The sequence below is a fragment of the Pipra filicauda genome, unplaced genomic scaffold (assembly GCF_003945595.2).
Source record: "Pipra filicauda isolate LSUMZ 115617 unplaced genomic scaffold, ASM394559v2 scaffold3_size10097308_pilon, whole genome shotgun sequence".
Lineage (NCBI taxonomy): Eukaryota > Metazoa > Chordata > Aves > Passeriformes > Pipridae > Pipra > Pipra filicauda.
The window spans coordinates 480697-501339 of NW_024104532.1; the positions used below are offsets into that span (position 1 = coordinate 480697).

At 54.1% G+C, this 20643-nt stretch overlaps 1 protein-coding gene and 1 long non-coding RNA gene across 2 annotated transcripts; one reads left to right on the plus strand and one right to left on the minus strand.

The window, feature by feature from the left end:
• Nucleotides 1-1205: 1205 nt before the first annotated feature.
• On the plus strand, nucleotides 1206-3390 carry LOC120324015. Its single transcript, XR_005565006.1, has 3 exons — nucleotides 1206-1448; nucleotides 1534-1642; nucleotides 2580-3390. It is a non-coding gene; the product is annotated as an uncharacterized LOC120324015 (long non-coding RNA).
• Nucleotides 3391-8466: 5076 nt separating this feature from the next.
• HAND1 (heart and neural crest derivatives expressed 1) lies at nucleotides 8467-9646 on the minus strand. Its single transcript, XM_027718766.2, has 2 exons — nucleotides 9140-9646; nucleotides 8467-8569 (listed from the first exon to the last, which is right to left on the minus strand). Exons 1-2 carry the CDS (start codon nucleotides 9644-9646, stop codon nucleotides 8468-8470), a joined length of 609 nt encoding a protein of 202 aa, XP_027574567.1. The 3' UTR covers nucleotide 8467.
• Nucleotides 9647-20643: the final 10997 nt, after the last annotated feature.

Consider the following 20643-nt stretch of genomic DNA (forward strand, 5'->3'; position numbering starts at 1 on the left):
ATCCCAGTGCTCAAGATCCTTTCCCGTTAAGTGCTTTGTTTCATTTCTTTTCCCAAATTGTGGTTCCTCATGACCATCAGCCTTACAGATAAAGGTACCTCACTTTTTTGCTGCAGTGAAGAAGCGAGTGATGCCAGAAACTTAAGTACTCATTCTGAACCCTGTCATGGCGTTTCCAAAAGCTGTGCTGGCACTGGCTTGAGTCATGCTTTACCCGTGATTTTTAGCCAGGAAAGAAGTAGTATAGCTTTTCAGACAGTTGGGCTCTTACAGAGGAGAATGATTGAATGTTGAAAGCTTTATACCTAAAATACAAGGCCAGAATTTATCACTGTCAAATTAAATTGGACTCAGTGATCCTTGTGGATCCCTTCCAACTCCACATATTCTGTGATTCTGTGAGCACTGTTGATGTGCAGTAGAGATTTGCACAGATAATTCTCCCTGAAACAATCCCACAACATCTCCTGTATCCTTCCTTATTCCTTGGTGGTGTCCTACAATCAAAAGACCTGTCTCCTTATTGTTGTTCAATGGGAATATGCCTATTTATACTGCTGTGGCCCTTGTAGGGGACACTTGCCCCCTCACCCCATCCTGCATCCCAGGGTAACTTGTAATAGAAATAAATGCTGCCAGTTAATCTGTTATTTGCATAGGCCAACGAATAATGTGACTTAATCTCACGTTTGCTCCCTGCCAAGAGACCCACAGAAGAAGCTCAAAACCAAGGCGGAATCTGCTCAGTCTTTTTAACATAACCACACTGAGAAACTGAGGAACCAGCAGATTGATCTGATGAGCTGAAAACTGCACATCCCTCTCTGCACTGCCGGCTGCCGTGTGAGGGCAGTGTTAGCTCAGGAACACGGGAGGTGGGTGCTCGGCAGCTGCACCTCCGAACCCGGGGCAGCTGCCAGGGGCACCAGGGCCGTGTCCCCATCCCAAAAATGCCTCCTCGGCAGGAGCTGGCTGTGCTTGTCAGAGACCGGAAGCGGGATTATGCTGTGCTGGGATGTGGAGATCATAAAAATGGTTTGTTTGGGTTTGGGTTTTTTTTTTTCCCCTCTGGTTGGACATTGAAATTGAACACGTCCGATCCTCTGCGTGAGCTGCCCTGCGGACTCCTCGCAGCCTTGATGGAAACCAGGCATCACTTGTGCTCTCCCCAGCAGAGAGGGCAGCACAGAGGACTGGGGAAAAATGTGAATGTGGTTTTAATGGTTTTGTGTCTCAGATATGTGGTTGAGCAGGAGGAGTGTGGGGGGGACAGCCTCAGGGTGTTGTTTTGGTTTGGTTTTTTTGTTTGTTTGTTTGTTTTTGTAATTTATTTGTTTCCCCTCTCTCCAATAAGGGATAACTGCACAGTTCCACGAGCACTCAGTCTCTGCCAGGAGCTGGAGTCAATTTCCCACCTCTTACCCTTGCAGGCAGTGCTGTTTTCTTCTGTAAGTACTTCAAACACCCCTAGTGTGCTTTTACTTAATTTTGGGGGGAATATTCTGCAAGATCTGTTGCCTTTACGTATTGCAGGAAGCACTACATGATCACCACAGCACCCTCAGCAGGGAATACTATGGTGCTGTGGGGAAGAGGGAAGTGTCAGGCAGCTGAGATGGCTCTGCTGCTTCTCCTACCACAGGTATGGACTGCCAGGGACCAGAGAGCACAGTGATGGGCATCCCATTAGCATCCCACTGGTCCAAAATGGGACTGTTGAGCTCTTCCTTGTCCAGTCCACCTTTCCAACAGAACCAAGTTGTTTAATTTTTTCCTGCAATTTCCACTTTACTGGCCATAAGCCCTGACTCCCTTGTAAATGCAGAGCTCTTGGTTCACTACTGCTGGCCTTGACTCACCTCAGCCCTCTCTGGCTCCCTTTTCCTGGGGGTGAAAAGCAGGTTGAAGGCCTTCATTGGCACAGTGGTAGCACTGGGTACTGACAAACTATAGTGCCAGGGAGATGCTGTCCCTCTCCAGGCTAATCCTTGTCTTCCTCCCTTCTCTCCTTTTCCTGATCCTATTTTCCCCACTCCTCTCAGCTGCCCATCTCTCCAAGTCCTTCATCACTCCCCAAGGCAACAAAGGTATCTCCACAAGGGCCTTCCCACCTTTTTATGCCACAATCCGAGAAATCTAAAAGATCCTTAAGGGCATTGGGTATGGAATCGTGTGGGTTCAGCTCTAAGCAGCTGCCTTGGTTCCTGGGCATTTTGTCAGGTGAGTTGTTGAACACAGCAGCCCAGGCTCGAGTTGGAGCCAAGCTGATGAGTCCCAGTGCACAGCCTGCCCTCCTCCTCTCCATCAGCCAGCAGACCAAAGCAGCAGAAGCCAAACAGTGGAGGTGAGCAGAGGAGGGAATTTCAGAGTTGACACAAGCTTTGTGCACTAACTCAGACTCATAACTCCTTCCCACAACTCAGCTTGGGAAGGAGCTCCTGGCCAAGGCAATTAAACCAGCCTGCTCTGGTCCCCACTTCCCCTTCAGCTGCTCCTGCGGGTCAGTCACAGGCCATGAGAATTTTGTCAAGGTAGCTCCAGTTTAAGGAAAAAAAACCCTTTTCCTCTCAATCCCTCAGCTTTCAGCCACGAGTGACGCCATAAATTCCCCTACTCTGGTTACTGTAAAGTCTTTCAGGGTGGTCAGGACCTGAATTCCTCACGCAAAAGAAGAAGCAGGGGAAGAGGAAACTGCAAACAAGGGCCTTCCCCACCTCAGGGATCTGTCACAAGGACTCAGCAAGGCTCCAAGCATGGTTTCTTGCTCTGCAGTCTCTCAGCTCAAGCCTCCTGGGTAACTGTCCCTCACTCCCCTCTCACCAGTGAACACCCTCCTCCCAGCCTGTGCCTCCCACTCATGCTCCAGCAGCTCCATCTGGCTCCTGGGCCCCTCTGATCTGCAGGTTTGTTATTGCACTTCAGCTTTGGAGTAACCAGGAGAGGCTCGTCCAGCATCACAGAGCTGTGGGAACGGCACCGAGTCCTGCCCTGAGCTGTATGGCACTGGTGCTCCACCAGCTCCCAGCCAGCTTCCATCCTGGATCTCAAATCCAGCTGCTGTGTGAGACACAAGTGGGCTTCTGTGCCACCCCACACCGCCCAGCTTCACCTGAGGGCTGTGCTGAGATGTCATGAGAGAAGATTAGTGAAAAATCAGCAGCCAAGCATCAGCACTGCCAGAGAAGGTCCTTGCTAAGGTGATTGTCCACAGAGCAGGATGAGGACAGGTCATTCTGCAGAAAACCATGGTGACCATGGCTAACCCCACTCCAAGCATGTAAGTCTTGTGAAAGGAGTAAATACACACTTCTCACAACCCTCTGCGCTGGGGGAAGAGCCTTCTTGGAATAAAGGAGCAATGCAGGTTGGCTTTGGAGAGGTAGGGACATGGGATGGATAGTTTGTCCATTGTTTGAGGAACGGTCTTGGGGAAATTGTCTCAAGGTGCAGGGTTCTTGGTCTTCTCCCAGCACAGGACTGGAGACAGGACTGCAGCACAGGACAGCTGCATGGAAAAATATACCCTGGGCAGAGCTCAGTGCTCAGTCCCAAGCAGGTACTGCCAGAGGGGTGAAAACCCAGTGAGTTTGGATTTGGTTTAGAAAATAAAATAAAAACAAGAAAGTAAAAAAGTTAGAGTCTTCATCTGCCTTGTGGCTCCAGAGTCTTCCCATGCTTGGATATAATTTCTACAGCTATGGATTAGAAATGCATCTTCTCTTCAGATGAATCTCAGAATCACATGATTCCAGGAGCACAGAAATTTGAGGAAGAACTGTTGCATGTCATGAATTTTGCATCTGGGGGGGGGGGCCTCAGCTGGATAGAAAATCTTTCCACCTGAGCAGTGCTCCCAGGAGACAGTCTGACTTGGGAGCCGGCAACTGGGCTAAGAGGCTCCGAGTGTTGGGAGAGGATCAAAAAGCTCCCCTGGCAGTAAATCTTTCACCTGCCATGTGACTCACTGGGGTTTGTGGCCATTCCTCCGAGGTCGGCCCCGGGTCAGGATTTCTCCTGTCTCTTTAGCCCCCAAACCTGGAGATTTTTGTCTTATCTTTGACGCCATCTTGACACCGAAAACAAATTATGGCCCAATTCCCCTTACTGAGAGGGGCTGGGGCTACCTTAAGTGGCCTGAACTAGCAGGCGCTTCCTTACGAGCGGTAATTAGTGGGGTGTGGGGTAGGGAGGGGGCAAGGACTGGGGGTACCCCTGACATGAGGCTGCCCTTGTTCCCCTGCTTGGCATGGCAGGACAGCACATCCCACCGAGCCCCATCCTATCTTATCCCATCCCATCCTACTCACTCTGGCCCAGCCCTGCTGGGTGCCTGGGCTCCAGACAGGCCAAGCAGAGGTGGGGCTCTCTGCTGCTCCCTGCCAGGGTGCTGTCCGGAGGGAGCTGCCCCTGTCCCACACCTCCCCCAGCCCTGTGTCACCGGCTGGGGCCAGCCCAGAGGGGCCCTCTGACGGGAGGCAGCAGTGCTGGCCCTGGCCGTGACCTTCGGGATGACCTCGAGTGAGTCCCTGCCAGGCTGGGGCCGGCTGTGCCTCTGAGCCCGAGCTGGGACATTTCTGTGCTCACCCCAAGGAAACAGCGAACAGCAGCATCACAACAGAACGGCCGTAAGACCGACCTGAAACTTTTTTAATTAGTTTTTCTTCCCATCTTTCAGGGTCATTACACCACGCTCTCCTCTGCTCTGTGCCAGTGTTGTGCTGTCTGCCTGAACCCAGCAGCTGTTTTGGGGCTGGCAAATCCAGCTGGCAGCCTGGACCGTGCTCGTGGGTGAGCGGGTGGCTGGGGCTGGGTGTTTCTTCCCCCTCTCTTTTTTTTTTCCTTTTTTTTTTTTTTTTTTTTTTTTGTCAGATTGGTATTTTATTTGGCTCCATCCTGTCTACCGAGCTGTCCAGTGTAACCCTTCCCTTGCTGCTTCTGAGATAAGAATAGGCTCCCCCGAGATCAGATAAACAGGCCCATAAATACCTACAACAACAAGAAGCAGGATCTGGGCTTGGCAGAAAGGGAGGGGAAAAACAACAACAAAAAAAGGCAAAAAAGGAACCATTCCTTTGCACAGCAAACCCTAGGGGTGCAGAGCAAGAGCTAGGAAGTGCCCGACAACCCCTCTTCCCCCAGCCCTTGGCCAGGGCAGGCATCAGAGTCCCCTCCACCGTCCCTCGTGGCTGGATTCCAGCGGCAGGGAACATGGCACGTATGATGCTGCCCCGGGCCAAGCGATCCCGGCGCGCGTGTGCTTCTGTCCAGGCAACTGCCGACTCCAGCCGGCGTGCCCGGAGCGAGCTGCTTCCCAACGGCATCAAGTTCACGGCAGGGTCGCGCTGTAGGTGTGTGCAGGGCCACCTCCCCTGACCGATGAGCTAGGCACCTAAATAGCCAAAAATTCCAAGCTGGTGGCCAAACCGTTCTTCTTCCAGTCGGTTCTGGTGCAGGGAGCACCGGGAGCTCTGCCAGAGGCTGCCGAGAGTCCGTTCCCAGCCGCTCAGGTTCGCTGCCGGAGGAAGGGAAACTGCTCCTGTGCAGGGCTCCCACTCCCCTGCAGCTCCTCTCCCTTTGGGGGTGAAGGAGTGACCCCATCCTAGGCTGGAACAGGTTCTGAGCTCAGCCTGGACTCCCCTTCCCGGCCCCGGCGCGGCGGAACCGCGTGCCCGGTGTCGAGGTGGGATGGAACCCGCTCCCGTGAAATACAGCCCTTCCAAAGCGTTCTGGGGAACAGGGAAGTCCTTGGCTACAGAAAATATTTAGTGCCTTGTTTTGTTGTTTTTTTTTTTTTTTACCTACTCTACCCTAAAACACAGAGCCAATATCTCACACGGAAACCCCCTTGCTGGGCAGGGAAATCCTCTGCAGCCGTGGAAACGGAGAGCGTTTTCACTTGAAAAATCCCGAAGGAGCAGGGGAGGCTGGCACGGGGGACACCTTCCCTAGAAGTTTGCAGCCAGCAGGTACCACCAGCAGAAACCTGTGGTAAGAAAAGCAAAATTCCTGCGGATGCATGCAGGACATCGGCCCGGCGGTGCAGGGTGCCCCTTCCCAGAAGCAAAGCTGGAAAACCGTAAAATAAAAAAACAGTGGAAGTTTTTGGTGGAGTAAAAGGTCCGTAGGTGGCGGGCGATGTTCCAGATGGAGCCTGGTGTGCCGGGACCGAGGACGTGATTCCTGTGCAGAGTCGCCCCTGCCTCACGAAGCAAAGCAAGTCCCAGGTCCCCATTTAACCCTTTCCCTCATTCATTGCGGAGAGGCAGCCCCGACTGGTGCCGTATGGATACAGGGATACCGGCTGGCACACGTAAACAGACTGGGGCTCCATACATTTGTGAGGCGCTGGATTACAGTGTTAGTGATGGCTTAGGAGCTTTCCCGTAAAAACCCGGCACTTTAAGGGACTGTGAAACAGCCATAAAATAGGATAGTTGGGGCTGATTTTCTGTACATTTTCTTTTTTTTTTCTTTTTCTTTTTTTTTTTCCCCTGAATGAGTTTGGTTTTACGAATGCCCTACTCTCTAACTTTACTCTTGAAATTGGTACCATGCTAAACTTTTTATAGCTCTAACAAAAAAAAAAAAAAAAAAAAAAAAAAAACACCAACCACTACGGGCATTGCTTCTCTCAGGCAGTCAATTTTTATCTCAACCTCAAAGAGATCGGAAAATAGATCAGGGGCTGGGAAGGCAGCCTTGCAGCGGCTCTGGAGCGAGGGAAGACTGATTCATGCAGCCAGATCCTTCATCAAGATTTAATTAAGCTGGCCAGACCCCCAAAAGTTTGTGTGTCTGTCCGTCTGTATTTGTACACACGCACAAAATTGCTGTAAAACCCAAGCTGCTTCCCCATGGGTGAGCTGGGGTATTTTCGGTGTGTGCGGCTGCACAAGCAGATTGACCGACATGTCAGCGTTTTACAGATGCTGCATCATTATTTCTACACCTTTGGTCGCAATCAAAAGCTTGGTTTCAAATAGCAAATGTAAAGCTCCCTGCTGAGCTCTCAGATTAGCCCTACAATAATGTACAAGTTTTCCCTGTGTTGGTTTTCTTTGCCCTGAGCAGCGGACGAGTGTAAGGATTTATCCTGGTGTCTCTGGGAACAACGGCGTGGGAAGTCAGGATCAGGCCCTGAGCCTGTGCACACACGTCTTGGTAGTCTCTGGTAGGAGAAACGTGAGTGCACAGAATAAAGGAATGAGGATTTGGCTTTAATTACTAAGGATTATTAAGGGTTTATGCCTGAGAGGTGGCAGAGATGACTTTAGGCTGTGTGAGCATTCGTATGTCTGAGCCTCGTGATATCCATCGCATTTGGATGGCGAAGAGGGGATGTTGTACCTTCAAAATGTGGCCAAGGCAGCGCCTAAGAGGGGATCCCTGGGAGAAAGTGCTCCTGGTGCCAGAGCCGGGCGAGCTGCCTGGGCAGGGAAGGGCAGCCGAGTCCTGCTTCTCTGCGTGGCAGCAATAAAAGTGGCACTCCACAGCTCACCGGTGCTCGTGCCATACGGACGCTGTAGAGGCTTGATCCTGCCATCCTTCCCCAGGCCAAATACGAGTTCAGTTCCTCTAGTAGGTCTTCTAAGTCGGGAGGGAAGGGGTTGTAGGGCAGGGGCAAAGTTCGTGGCCTGGGACAGACTGCGGGTACGTGTTTGTAGAGCCTCGCCAGCTCCTGGGGTGAGCAAGCACGGCACAAACGAGTCCCAAAGGATCCCACGGAGCTGCCCAAGGCGCCCGGGGAGGAATTCCCTCGCATGGATCGGCTCCACAGCAGAGTACTGACTTCAGAGGGGTCCTTAATCCCGCAGCACCCCTCGCCCCGCGGACGGCGCAGGGGGCCTGGCTGCAACTGCACAATTGCCGGAGCAGGGGAAGGCAGAGGGCTCGGACCCGAGACCGTTTGCATAAAGTTTAAATTTTATTTTATTTAATTTTTTTTTTTTTTTTTAGTTATTCAGTTTTAAATACGTGGTGTGGCGCGCCCGGTCCCTCGGGAAGTGGTCATGCAGATCTGAGGTAGAAAACCCGGCACAGGAGTGTTCCCAAATGCACCTCTAGGTAGTTTCACCGCACCCACACGTTAGTCAGGCAGCGGACAGGGTCGGGAAGGGGTCGGGGACTCGTATTTACAACAGCAAACGAATCGAACCGTTTCAGCCCGACCCAGGAGGGCAGGAGCCGCCGATCGCTGCTGGCAGCGGGAAGGAGCAACGATTACTGCAAACGGGGGAAGGAGCGACGGGGAAAGGACCCGGCCGGTCCCCGCTGCCGGCGGGGCGAGCAGGACCCGGCCCCGCAAAGCGCTCTCGCCTCTCTCCCGCGGAGCATCTGTCCGGGAGGGGGGCGGCCAGGCCAGGTCCCCGCATCCTGCGCCTGGATGGACTCCGGGGCCAGGCCAGGATCTCCGACATTGCACATGGAGGGGCGAGCGGGGAGCGCCGTCGGGGCGCCGGGACAGCCCTCAGGGGTTCAGTTCCAGAGCCCAGACCTGCTGGGGCCAACCCGTTCGGCCCTTCAGCTTCTTCTCGCCGTGACCCAGAGGCTGCGAGTAGACCTCGGGTTGCTGCGGGAGAGGAGATGGGGAGAGGGGGGAGAAAGGAGCGGTCAGGAACGGAGCGGGGTCCCGGGCCACCCGCCCGACCCTTGTGCCCTCCGCAGAGCTGCAGCCGGGCCCCGCGGCTCCGAGCGGCTCTACCAGCCCGTGGATAAAAAGCGGTTTTGGGGGTCCCCGCTCTCCCACCCACCCGCTGCAGCAGGGGGAGAAGCGGCTGCCTTTGCTCCGAAACACTCCCGCTCCTGCTCCTCCCTGGAGAGCTCCCGGGAGAGGTGAAGGACAGACCTGGGGAGGCTCCGCCGCGGCCGGTCCCGGTCCCGGCGGCTAATCCCTCGGGGAAAGCGCCCGGGAACCTCTCCGGCCTGTCGGGAACCCTCCGGGCAAGTTGGGCGGACTATTTTCCTCCGAGTTTCCCTCTACGGATTTTTTTTTTTTAATTTATTTATTTTTTACGCTGGAAAAAAAGGCTCCAGTAGGACTGGGAGAGTTTGGAGGTTTTTTCACCCCCAGCTACGGGGCTTTCCCCTCCCGATCCCGGCCCACGGAGAGCGGGGACGCAGGTCCCTGTCCGCCTCTTACCGTCTCCCTTTTCCTCTTGTTCTCCCTGCTGTCGGCCTTCTTGAGCTCGGCTTTGAAGCCCTCGGTGTCCCCGGGCTGGCTGTCCTTGGCCAGCACCTCCATCAGGTAGGCGATGTAGCTGGTGGCCAGGCGCAGGGTCTTGATCTTGGAGAGCTTGGTGTCGGCGGGCACGTTGGGGATGCACTCACGGAGCTCTGCGAAGGCGCTGTTGATGCTCTCCGTCCTCCGCCGCTCCTTCTTGGGTCCCCCGACTCCTTTTCGCCGTCCCAGGCGGCCGCTGAGAGCCTCCAGCCGCCCCGGGCCGGCCGGGCCGTACTCGGCGGGGCCGTAGCTCGGGCTCTGCCCGGCGAGCTCTGGGGTACCCTCGGCCGGGTTGAGCACCCAGCCGGGGAAGTAGGTGCGCTCCTGGTGACACCGCGCCGCCGGCCCGAAAAGGAAAGGGTCGTGCAGCATGTGGTGGTGATGGTGGTGGTGGTGGTGGTGCTGGTAGCCCCCCACCAGGTTCATGGTCCGCCCCGCTGGCCCCGGGGGCCGCTCAGCAGCGCTCCATGGCCGGGCGGGCGGCGCTCCCCGCCGGGCGGGCGCGGTGGGCAGCGGGGAGCGCGGCTCCGGCGCGGGGCTGCGGTGGTGGAGGCTGCTGTGGGGTTTGGGGTGGGGCGGTCGGGGTCTGGGGTTTTGGGTTTGTTGTTTGGTTTGGTTTTGGTTTTTTTTTAACCCCTTCTGGAGCCTCCAGACCCTGCCTTTATATAGGGCCGCGGCCCCCCCGCCGCGGAGCCAGTGGGCAGGGGAGGATGCTCGGGGGCCCCGGGGGGAGCGGGGCGGCGGAGGGGGCGTGCGCCGCGCTACGGGCTCGGGGGTTTGGGCTCACACCTCCGCCGCTTGCCCTCGTCCCCCGCCTGCTCCTTGCTTGCAGGGAGAAGGGGATGAGAAGGACCTGAGGGGGACCCCCGCCCCCGCCCCGGCGCACTTACATCCCCGCTCCCGGGGCGGGGGCTTCCGAGCCCCCCGAAAGCCGCCGCGTTCCGGCGGGGGACGAGAGGCGGCAGCGGGGCGGGGGAGCCGCGGGTGTCCGGACCCACGACGGCCGGGCCGGGCCGTGTGCGCGCTCCGGGGCCGAAGTGACCCCGGGGGCTTTCTGCTTCCCAAGAGCCGAGTCCCCACTCCCCACGCGGGGCAGGCTCGTCCCCGTGGGAGCGGAGCGCGGGGAGGCGGCGGGGCCGGCTGGGCAGTGCGGGGAGCTCGGGGCCGCACCCGGGGAACCGGGGGAGCCGGGGAGAGGAGGGGGCGAAAGCACCAAAGGGAAAACGGGCTGGGCACCCCCGGGGTTCGGGATGGCAGGGATGGGGTGTGAGGTACATGGGGCTCATGGCCCACGGCTGCTCCATGGGTTGCACAGCTGCACACAGATGTGCACTGCAGGAGTGTACAGCACACCCACGCTGTGCAAATGCTCCCTGCACATGTGTGTGGTTACACCGTGGCTGTGTGCTGCTCACAGAAATACACTGGATGTGTTTCTCACAGGTACCGCAGACAGAGATGCTGCATACACTGCACAACCATCTGTGCTGTACACACACACCACGAACATGTTACACACACACATACACACATGTAACTGCATCCACATATATTACATACACCAGCAGCACAGAGATGCCGCACACACAATGCCACCATATGTATATTACATACAGACACACTGCACACACACACATATCACACGTGTGGCATATAAACACACGTGTGTACACTGCACACCCATCCAGAGACACTGCATGGACACATAAATGCACTAAAATGATACCGTCCACACACACAAACTTATTTATGATAGGAGAGTGGGGACCTGCCCTGTGTTTCCCTGTCACAGCCTGGTCACGAAAGGTCTGGGGGGAGCCCGCTGGGTTTAGGATCTTGTATTTCACCGCAGCTCCCAAACCCAAGCCCAGTGTGGGGCCCTGCAGTGGACAGCAATCCCACTTGTCTCTGCACCCATGGGAGACAGATTCCCAGGAGGACTTCACCCCCAGTCCGGCCGGGTGGGGTTGGGGCCGACCCCTGCTCTTGCCGCAGTGACTCCCAGTGAGGACAGGCTGGGCACGGCGGTGGCGATCACAGCACGGCGGGGCAGGAAGGGGCTTTGGGCCCGAGGTATGTTAGCGATTAACGGCGCTTTCCAGCGATTCATCTTGCAGCGGAGGGTGGAAACGTTGGAGGGTTGTTTGCAGGCGCTTGTATTAATCATCCGGGCTAACACACCATTAACGTCCTCCTGCATTTTAAAGATGACAAATTTTATTTGACTTCTCTCAATCACGGTTCCCGGGTGGATTCGGGAGCCACTTAAATGCCTCGGATTTTCCATCGTTAGTTGTTACAAGGCGAGTTGCAAAGGCAGGAGGCTGGGGGGGCCGGGGCAGGGTGCAAGCGGGTCTCCGGTTCTGCCGGGCCCTGGCGTCTGGGGGGGAGCGGCCGTGCCGGATTGCCCAGCTTTGTTCCCCCCGCTTTGTTCTCAGCTGCTGCAAAGCCCCCCTTCTCCACCCCCTTTAAACAAACGCCCTCCAAACATTTGCTAGTGATTACTCTCCCGTTAGAGTCAGCCCTTGGGTAGGGCGTCGTGTCCCCGATTTCCTTCAAAACTCCCGTGGCTGGGTGGGATCCCCAAGCCCAGCTCAGAGCTGGTGGGAGCCAGTGCCCACCTGGGTGAGGTTCAGGGGTATCACTTCGTGCCTCACCCCCCGATGCTGGCAGACCTGTGGAGCCCTGCTCTCCCTTACAAACCAGCCAGGCTCTTCACTGAGCTTCTCCTCAACCCTGTAAAAGCCCTGATTCAGCAAGCAGGCACGATGGAGTCTGTGCCACTTAACCCCATCTCTAGAAAACACCCCTCCCAAAAAATACCCCTTTCATGCCCTTAGCCCTGCATTGCACAGGCCACTCACAGCAATGTCCAGCTCAGAGCTGTCACCTCACGATGTGCACCAGAGCCACCTCCAGCCTCTGGCCACCGAGCCAGGTAAGCCCAGCCCAAGCCTGGGCATTATCTTGCTTTATCCACCCCCTGACGGAGGTCCCTGCACCCTGCAGAGTTTGGGAAGTGCTCAGCTGAGCAAATAATGGGACCAGAGGGTTGATTTTCCTTTGGAAAATCATTCTAATCTTTCGTGTTTTAATAAAATAATAAAACCAGAGCCCTTTTCATGCCGACACCTTCTAAATCAAACCAGACTGCCTTTGTCATGGCGTCCAAATTTAGCACGTCTCAAACTTTTGGTGAGTTTCTTTAATTTCACATCTCCCCACTTGCATGGGGGGAAAGTGCCAAGCAGTTCAGATTGGGCAATTTACTGGGATGGCAGGAAGAACAACCTCCACCTGCTTTCATTCCGAGGAAGGTTTCCTGCCCCCATGGCCAGGTGATGGTGAGGGGGCCAGTGCTGAATGTTGGGGGTGAGGTTATCCTGGGTCTCCGTGGACCCCGGCACCCCAACCCCAGCAGGAGCCATCAAGCTCTGAACCCGTCCCCTGTCCCGGGACGGGAGCTGCGGTTTTGGCCCCGGCCCCTCAGCCACCTCCTTATCAGCGCCCGGGGAGCGGCAGCCCCGGGTGTCCTGTGACTTTGACGCCAGCTCTGCTCCCCCCCTCCGGCTCCCTTATCTAAATAGGAGCGTAAATCAGGGCCTTGGCAGATGCCCTGGCAGGACAGGGACTCCATAAAAAGGGGCTCTGCTCCAGCTCTGTTTACATTGCAGCCCTGTAAAATATTCCCCTTGTCTTCCTTGTTAGCATCTCCCTTCAGCATCCCAGCACCTTCCTGCACCCACATCCCCCCCACCCCAAGCTCCACTGCAGCCCTGGGGTGCAGCTGGTAAGGTCTCATCCCCAACACCCCACAGCCCCCCACCATGTCCCCCCATCAGCTTATTCCCAAGGTACCTCCACACCAGCCACTGCCTTCGATTCCCTCCTCAACCACCACAGGCACAGAGCAGGGTTGAGCCAGCTCCCCTGGGCAGCTGGGTTGTGTCTAAAGGTGCCCCTGGGTATTTATAGCACTTGCCTGGAATAATACAATAATAATCACTCAGCACCTTCCTAACAGTTCTGCTCCTGGAGGCCTTGGGAGACAGTGGCAAAAAGCCTTGGGAAACTGAGGCACGAGCAGAGTTTGCTTCAAGGAGAGGTGCAGGAGGCTGCTCTGGGGGATTATTTCCCTCCTGGTGATGTGAAAAGGGAGAGAACCTGCGGAAGTGAATGAAATCAAATTTGGTCATTTCGATCAGAAATAAACTCAGCCCCGGGGTCACGGTCAAGGCTGTCCTGCAGAACTCCACTAAGGGCATCCCTCTTCCCTGTCAGGGTTTGCCACGTGTCCTGCTGCACCAGCTTGAGTCTCACAGGGGTGGGGGAGTGTTGGGGTGCAGGGGAGCTCACACTTGCTCGTGCTTGTGCCCTCCAGTGCCCACACACTGCCCGAGTCCTCCAAACTACATCACTGGGCTGCTTGATCCTGCACCAGCATCACAGAAGCAACCCCAAGAGGGATTCACTCTGTCAAAGCCCCACTTTAGTGGAGCAGGAGGAATTGAGGGTGAACACAGTGGTGTGGCTGGATGCTCCTGTTCTCAGCAGCATCTTCTCTGCCCACACGCCTCCCACGCCACCCCTCCGGCGACATACAGGATGACTGCAACCATTGCCCCTCCAGAAATACCATCTATTTATGGCCAAACAGCCACTGTCCTGCGTGGATAAATCAAAAGGAAAACAAAGCCTTACGGAAAAAAGTATTAAATTTTCCATGTACTCCTGAAGGGATGCACCAGGCACTCACTGTTTATTTTTTGGGCTCTCTCTTTGCTAGTACTGTAAGTGACATTGTGTTTACAAAAGTTTCTATGTCATCAGAGCAAAGTCACAGCTCAGCTTCCTCTCCTGTGTATTTTATGTAGATGGATGTGTCTGTGAGGAACACTCAAACTAAACAGAGCACTGGTTTATAGGAAAATGTATTTATTTGAAAAATCGTAACTCACAATTTCGGCAAAACCGGGCTCCACATTTATTGCCGCTAATGGGGTGTGGCGGCCATAAATTAACCTGGAAAATTGCTGCGGCCGGATCAACAACGGCTCATTGTGCTGACGGAGCAGCCGGACCAGCAGCTCCCCAAAGACGGCTCATGTCAATTTGCAATCAGGTTTGGATGCAAACAATAGGCAAAGGGGAGGGAATGGCAGCCTTGCCGCTCGCTGCTGGAACCAGCCCCAAAATCGTTACTCCAAGCTGGCACGAGTGCTCCTAGTCTTACTTAAAACAGTGCTTGCTCCCCCGTCGAATTGCCATGGGAATGGGTGGAAGAAGGCTCTACCTAAAGGGAATTTATGTTTATATTACATTACCTGTCACAGACACGTAATTGGAGATAACAGAAAATCCCAGTCTATGAGCAGCTCAGGTGAGCCTCATGCATGGAGAGCTGGTTCAGTTACTCTCCAGTTGACCTCTCTTAATCCAAGAGGAAGTTTTGCACTGAGGCAGGAGTGATGCTTCTACCCTAAAACCTCTTCTTTCCCCACCCAGATTCCCTGCTGAGACCAACACTAGCCCCCAAAGCCCTGGGGTCAGGTGCTGACCCCGGGGTAGAAGGTGCCACTCATTCTCCCATCCTCGATCCCCTGGCCTGAGGCAGGTTTTGAGGGCTCACATGTGGTGGCCCCTCTCCACTCATGGGGAGAAGCAGAGAAGAGCTTCCGGGTGATGCAGGTCCCTGACAAAAAACAGCACCTTTCCCTCCTCCAACCACTTTCCATTCCCGAAGCAAATTTACAAGGGCTCTAAAATGTCCTGCTCCAGGGCATCAGCCAACTGCTAATGGCTGCGGATTGGGAAAGACATTTCCTCAGTGTGAGAAGGATTGCATAAGCGCTTATTAAGGCAGCTCCTGGCGTCTTCATTGAGAGCATCTGGTTTGGGGCATAGCTGGAGACAAACTGCAGAGCCTGGATGGGCAGAGCTCGGCTTGCTGCTTCCAGTTTTCCCCTGTGGGTGCAGGTTTGGGTCATCTCGTATGTACTGGTGGGGAAAGGGAGGTGGGTCATGACATGAGATGAATCTTTCTTCCTCTCCCTCTGCTCTCCATCTCATCCTGGTGGTGCCACTGTGGGGACTTCTGTTCACACCTTTTCCTCTGTTGGCTCCTGCTTTGCATCACTTGGCAGGAAGAGGCAGAGTTTGAGCTCAGGGCCCTTCTGAGCCCAGGTACTGCAATATCCCACATGCACAAGGGATTTCCCTGGTCATGCTGACATCCCACCTCCCTTGGAAGAGGGGCTTCCCTCCTGTCCACTGACACTGACCTGGCTTGTCGTTTGGGCCCCTCCTGTCCAGCACCGTGTCTGTGTGACATTGCAGGTAAATGGCTTTGTGGTGGGAGAAGGCTGGTGACAGTGGCCCAGGCCACCGAAACAGGTTGGAAAGCTTTTAACAGAGCTCTGCTGTGCCACAGTCTTGGTGTGATGTGCTGGCCCTAGGGAGCAGCTGGAGCCAGGAAACAGCATCCTGCCCCTGTCTCTCTGTGGCGGGACCATGTCCCAGTATCTGTACTTCCCACCTTCCTCTCCATGCAGATCCACCTGAGGGTTTTAATTCATTTTGTCCCTAAGATTTTCAGGGAAATTCCACTTCTCATCACACAGAGCCTCATGCCAAGTCCAGCTATACCTTCCCAGTGGTGCCAAGGTACGAGGATGGGGAAAATTAGTAATGCCTTATTATGCTGGTTACCTTCAGCTCTCCCAAAATCCCAGGTCTTCTCTCTGCTCAGGCGCAGGAGTTACTCCTCACTCCCATGAGAGCAGAGGGGCTGGTTTTCCTTTGGTTTCCCCCACTGCATTCTGAGATGTCTGTGCAGCTGCCAGGCCAGTCACAGGTTACAGCAAGAGGCTTGAGATGGGTTTTCCAAGGTTGGTTTTTTGCAGATTGAGATGGTTTTAAGAATTAACAAGCCTCTGCTAAGACTTTTTTGTAGCTGAAAATTATTTGGAGGCTGGGGGTTTTAAATCATTTTATTGCTTTTTCCCACCCTTTCCCCCCCTGTTCTGTAAATGGGAGGTGGCAGAAAAAAGAATGCAACCAGCATCAGACCAAGGCTGCAAATATTTTCCCTTTTAGGATGTAAGTTTTGAGGAGAGGACATGGTGGGTGTAGAGCCAGGGATCAGTTATTTGTATGGTTTCCCTGGGTTTTGCTTTATGGCCCCACAAATAAAAACCAACAAGCAAACAAAAACAAAAATAAAAAGAAACAATCAGAAAAACAAAAACAGGGGAAAGAAGGGGGAATCTGGAGAATATTTTCATGTGCAAAGTTGCTGCTGGCCATGGGATATATGCAGCCCTCTGCCTCACCACACTGGCTTTTATAAATGTAGCTGACAAGGTGCCACCATCGACATCGTATCTGCTTGCTTTCACGGAGTCACAGGATGGGGATGTGCTGTGAAAAGTGAACCCAGACCTCCAAAGAATAACGCTTTTATTGTGTATTAATATATACAATAAATATGTGACTCCTCCTAATGTGCTCTGGAGGAAAAAAACTGTCTGAAATGGAGCTTATTGGAAGGAAATAAATTGCTCCCGTAAAAATGCTGATCCCTCCCTAGTTCTCAAAACTGAAACAAAATAGTTTACTGTGAGCTGAAGACATTTCTGCACTTGGCTCCTGGTTTTCCAAGAAGAGCAGGGAACATGAAGGAAAAACAAGCCTTCCCCATTAAAACACACTTAAGTGAAACTCCAGTTTTCTCTTAAACTTTGCTTGGAAACATTTGGAGTGGCTTCGTGCGAACCAGTTCTGCCCTTTGAAAAGCCATTAAAATAAAAACCACCCAGCCCAAAATAGCCATTTCTTCAAGAAGCATCTTGTTTGGACAAAGGAAGTTTGTTTCACACTGTAAATCCACACACTCCCAGGGAAGTGTGGTGAAACCTGCCTGCTGGCGCTGGCGGTGAAGCGGCTCCAGGGATGTTTTGAGGGACATGGACAAAGCTGGTGGCTGCTGGCGAGGTGACAACCACCACTGGCATTTCACCACAGATTGTCCCAGCTGCTGGAGTATCTCTGACTCCAGCACAACGCATTTCCATCAGGATAAAGGTTTGCAGGGGTGTGTTGTGGCAGGGAGAGATTTTGGACGGGTGTTTGGTCCCACTCTGATCTTGTCCCAGCACTCCTGTGACCTCTCCAAAGGGCCCATTGCATGCAGGAGCTGAGGACACTCACTCCAGGACAAACAGAAACTATTCTTCAAAGAGGTGTTAAGGCCCTTCTTAAAGTCCTTTTTTTTCCACTGGCTCGATGTTACACCTAAAACGCAGGAAAAAAATGCTGGTAATTCTTAAGCCAGCAATATGCACACCACCAATCCTGATACTGTATTTTTTTAATATATGTAAGTATACTTGTATATATAAACAAACATTTTTATATATAAAAATAAAAAATATAAGTACAAATATAATTATATTTATATTTATTATTATTATTGTAAATATAAAGAAATACATATATGTGTGTGTGTATACATATGGTGTTGCTTATTCTGCTAGTGGCATCAGTCTGTGATTTAGGCACAAAAATTTCTATCCCAGGGTCTTTGGTGATGAGTTTTTGCCGTGCAGCTGCCCTCCTTGTGCAGCACCCCAGCCCAGCCCGACACCCGTGGAATTAAGGAGAAATTATTACTCATGGATTTGCATGAACCTTCCGGTTTACGAGGGAAACTGGGATCCTTCTGGACGGGCGCTCCTCCTCGCCATGGCTCTCCAGGAGGAAGCCGGCTCAGCCTCATCCTCTCGGTGTGATGCCGGAATCGCAGGGTGGAGGGTCCCTGTGGCGGGTGGTGAGCGCCCGGTGCCGGGTCCTCCCCAAGAGCTGCTGCCCCCGCCTTTCCTCGGGAGGGGACGGGGGGAGAAGAGGCTACGCCACTGTGAAACCGCAGTTTTAGAGGGTGGTGGCTGTTTTCTTGAGCCGAAACGGCAAGAAACATCATGTCTGAAGATGACAGGCTCTATTTGCCGTGTCATTAAGCAGAGCCGAAACCCTAGATGGGCTGGGTCTCCTGCGAGCCCTGTGCCTGCTTCCCACACCGCCCCTGAGCTCTGATCCTGCCAGATAAAGGCCTTTGTGGGTGCATTTCCCTTGCTCAGACCTTGTTTTAATTCCATGGATGCTATTACGCAGTATATGGGACGAGGAAGTTGTTTCTCCCCCTCTCCCACTCACATCCATAGGGGATCAATGTGCCCCCAGTAACTCATTAGCTCCCTATCATACATGTGCTCCCCTGTGTATTTGCAGGGGGTTCAAATAAGCACAGAGCATAGCCCTCCTTCTCACCGGGAAAAAAGCTCTCATTTCCAAGCTTGAGATCTCATGGAAATAAGCCTCAGGATCTGACCCGGGGGTGGGGTGGTGAGGCTGGTGTGAGCTGCATGTGGGCAGCAGGACTGGGAAACTCCACAAAAGCCCCATAATTACCCATCTATTGATTCTGGCTGGGGTTATAAACCCCATCCCCAGTTAAAGGGAACTGCTGTGACCCCAGTGTGCTGGATGTGGAGAGCAACCACCAGCCAGGTGAGCTGGGCTGCAGTGCTGGGCCACACCAGTGGCTTTGCTGGGCTTGTGGACACCAGCACCTAAACACAAACCACTTTTTTAATGACCACGGATGCTCTGGGCTCTGAGCAGCCCCTGCCCTGGCAAGCAGAGAGCTGGAGGCAACAGGGCTCACACAGAGCTGGAAAGTGAGCAGAGGAGCTGAGTGTGCCGCCTGCCTGTGCCGCGTGAGCCGGCTCGGAGCACAGTAGGAAAAAATACCGCAATAGGCAAAGCATCTCCCATTTGCCCCTAAGCTCCTGCTCTTCCTGCGCTGATAACAAGCCCAGTAAATCTCCCTGCAGCAGTGAGACATTTTTTCCCCTCTCCTGCCCTTACAGCCTTGTCAGACAGGCCGGCTGTGGGAGCCGTGATGGGGTTGCCCTCCTCACCCCTCTGTCGGGAAGTACCCCAAAGCATGCAGCTCCTTGAGCATCCCACAGGTCTCTGAGCCCTGCCCTGAGGTGTAGGAAGGAGCTGGGTGCAGGCAGGAGCTGGCTCCTCTCTAATTGCCCCTCGGAGCCCTGTGGCTGGGCCACTTGCTGCTATCTCAGACCATCGCAGCTGGTGCTGGGCTGACTCAGGTGAGATGCAGAACTGATACAGCCCCTCCACCCACACTGACAGGGGTGCAGGGCAAGAGTGGGGGAGGAAAACCTGGAGAATACGTGTCCAAAATCTCCCTGGCCTTAGTGCTTTGGCTGAAATGGGGAGCTTGGGCAGTGAGCAGGCTCCCATCAGCAGGTGGGTGTTCAGCCCTGGGCTGTGTGAGCCCGTCACTTGCTAGATGGTGGCTCATGGACTGTGGCTGGGTGCATGGCACTGACCTGTGAGAGTTTGAGCCTGCTCAAACCCAGGCAGGATGCAACGTTACTGTTCTGAAAAAGCATCTCTGGATCCACTCAGCAGCAGGATGGGGTTTACTCCACATGGGAGTCATGATGGGACCACAGGACTAACAATTTCCCATGCAGGAGCTGGTCACAGCACTGCCTCCCAGTTGCTCTCTGATGAGTAAGAGCTTGGACCCCTTTTTTGTCCCACCACGCTGCTCTTCCCTCCCCACAGCCAGGCAGCCCCAACACCAAATCACCCACAGTAAATGCCACTGTGCCACAGCTGGGCTGCTGCCCCACTGGGACCTTCCTCTCTTCTGCATCAGCAAATGCTGCTCATTTTCCTCTTTCTCTCTCAAATCCCTCATAAATTTCCTGCTGCCGGCTCCACCAGCGCCATGTTCCCATTAAACCTTGCAGGCTGATTGCATCTGTCAGTGTCACTGTCTGGGGCTGGAATGTGTCACCCTGTTCCAGTGGAGCCATGTATTTAGCTGTAGCAGAGCATTTCAGGACAAAGCGCTGGGTTAGATCACGGTGGGACAGTTTTCCTGCGGTGGTAAGCGCTGAGCCGTTTCACAGAGAGGGAGGAAAGTGCCACCACTGGATTCTTTCCTATTTATTTTTCCTAAACAGAGGGCTGAGAAGTGCAAGAATCACCTACCAGCAGTATCCTGCACTTTGCTTGAACACCCCAAGGAAAGGAAGTTTGCTTTAAAAAGTCTCCAAAACCCATGAGTCTGCAGTAGACATTTTTTGCCACTCTCCCTGTCACGTCTCACTGCTTCTGTCAGGACTCTTGAGGTGCCTGGTTGGTGGCAGCAGTGACCTCAGAGCTGTGTGTGCTTCAGAGACCCCGCTGTGTGGTGGCAAGGGCTGGGGCTTATAGGGTCTGGGATGCCCACGGTGGTGGAAGAAGCAGGTACAACCATGTGCCTGCACTGCCCTGTGTCCCTGCAGGGAGCACGAACAGGGAAACACTGGTGGTAACAGTGTGGTGAC

Excerpts from the sequence above, each read along its gene's own strand:
- HAND1 (XM_027718766.2), bottom strand. The coding sequence starts at position 9,646 with ATGAACCTGGTGGGGGGCTACCAGCACCACCACCACCACCACCATCAC. Across the intron at positions 8,570-9,139 it reads ACAAGAGGAAAAGGGAGACG|CAACCCGAGGTCTACTCGCA; the intron begins GTAAGAGGCGGA and ends CCTCTCCCGCAG.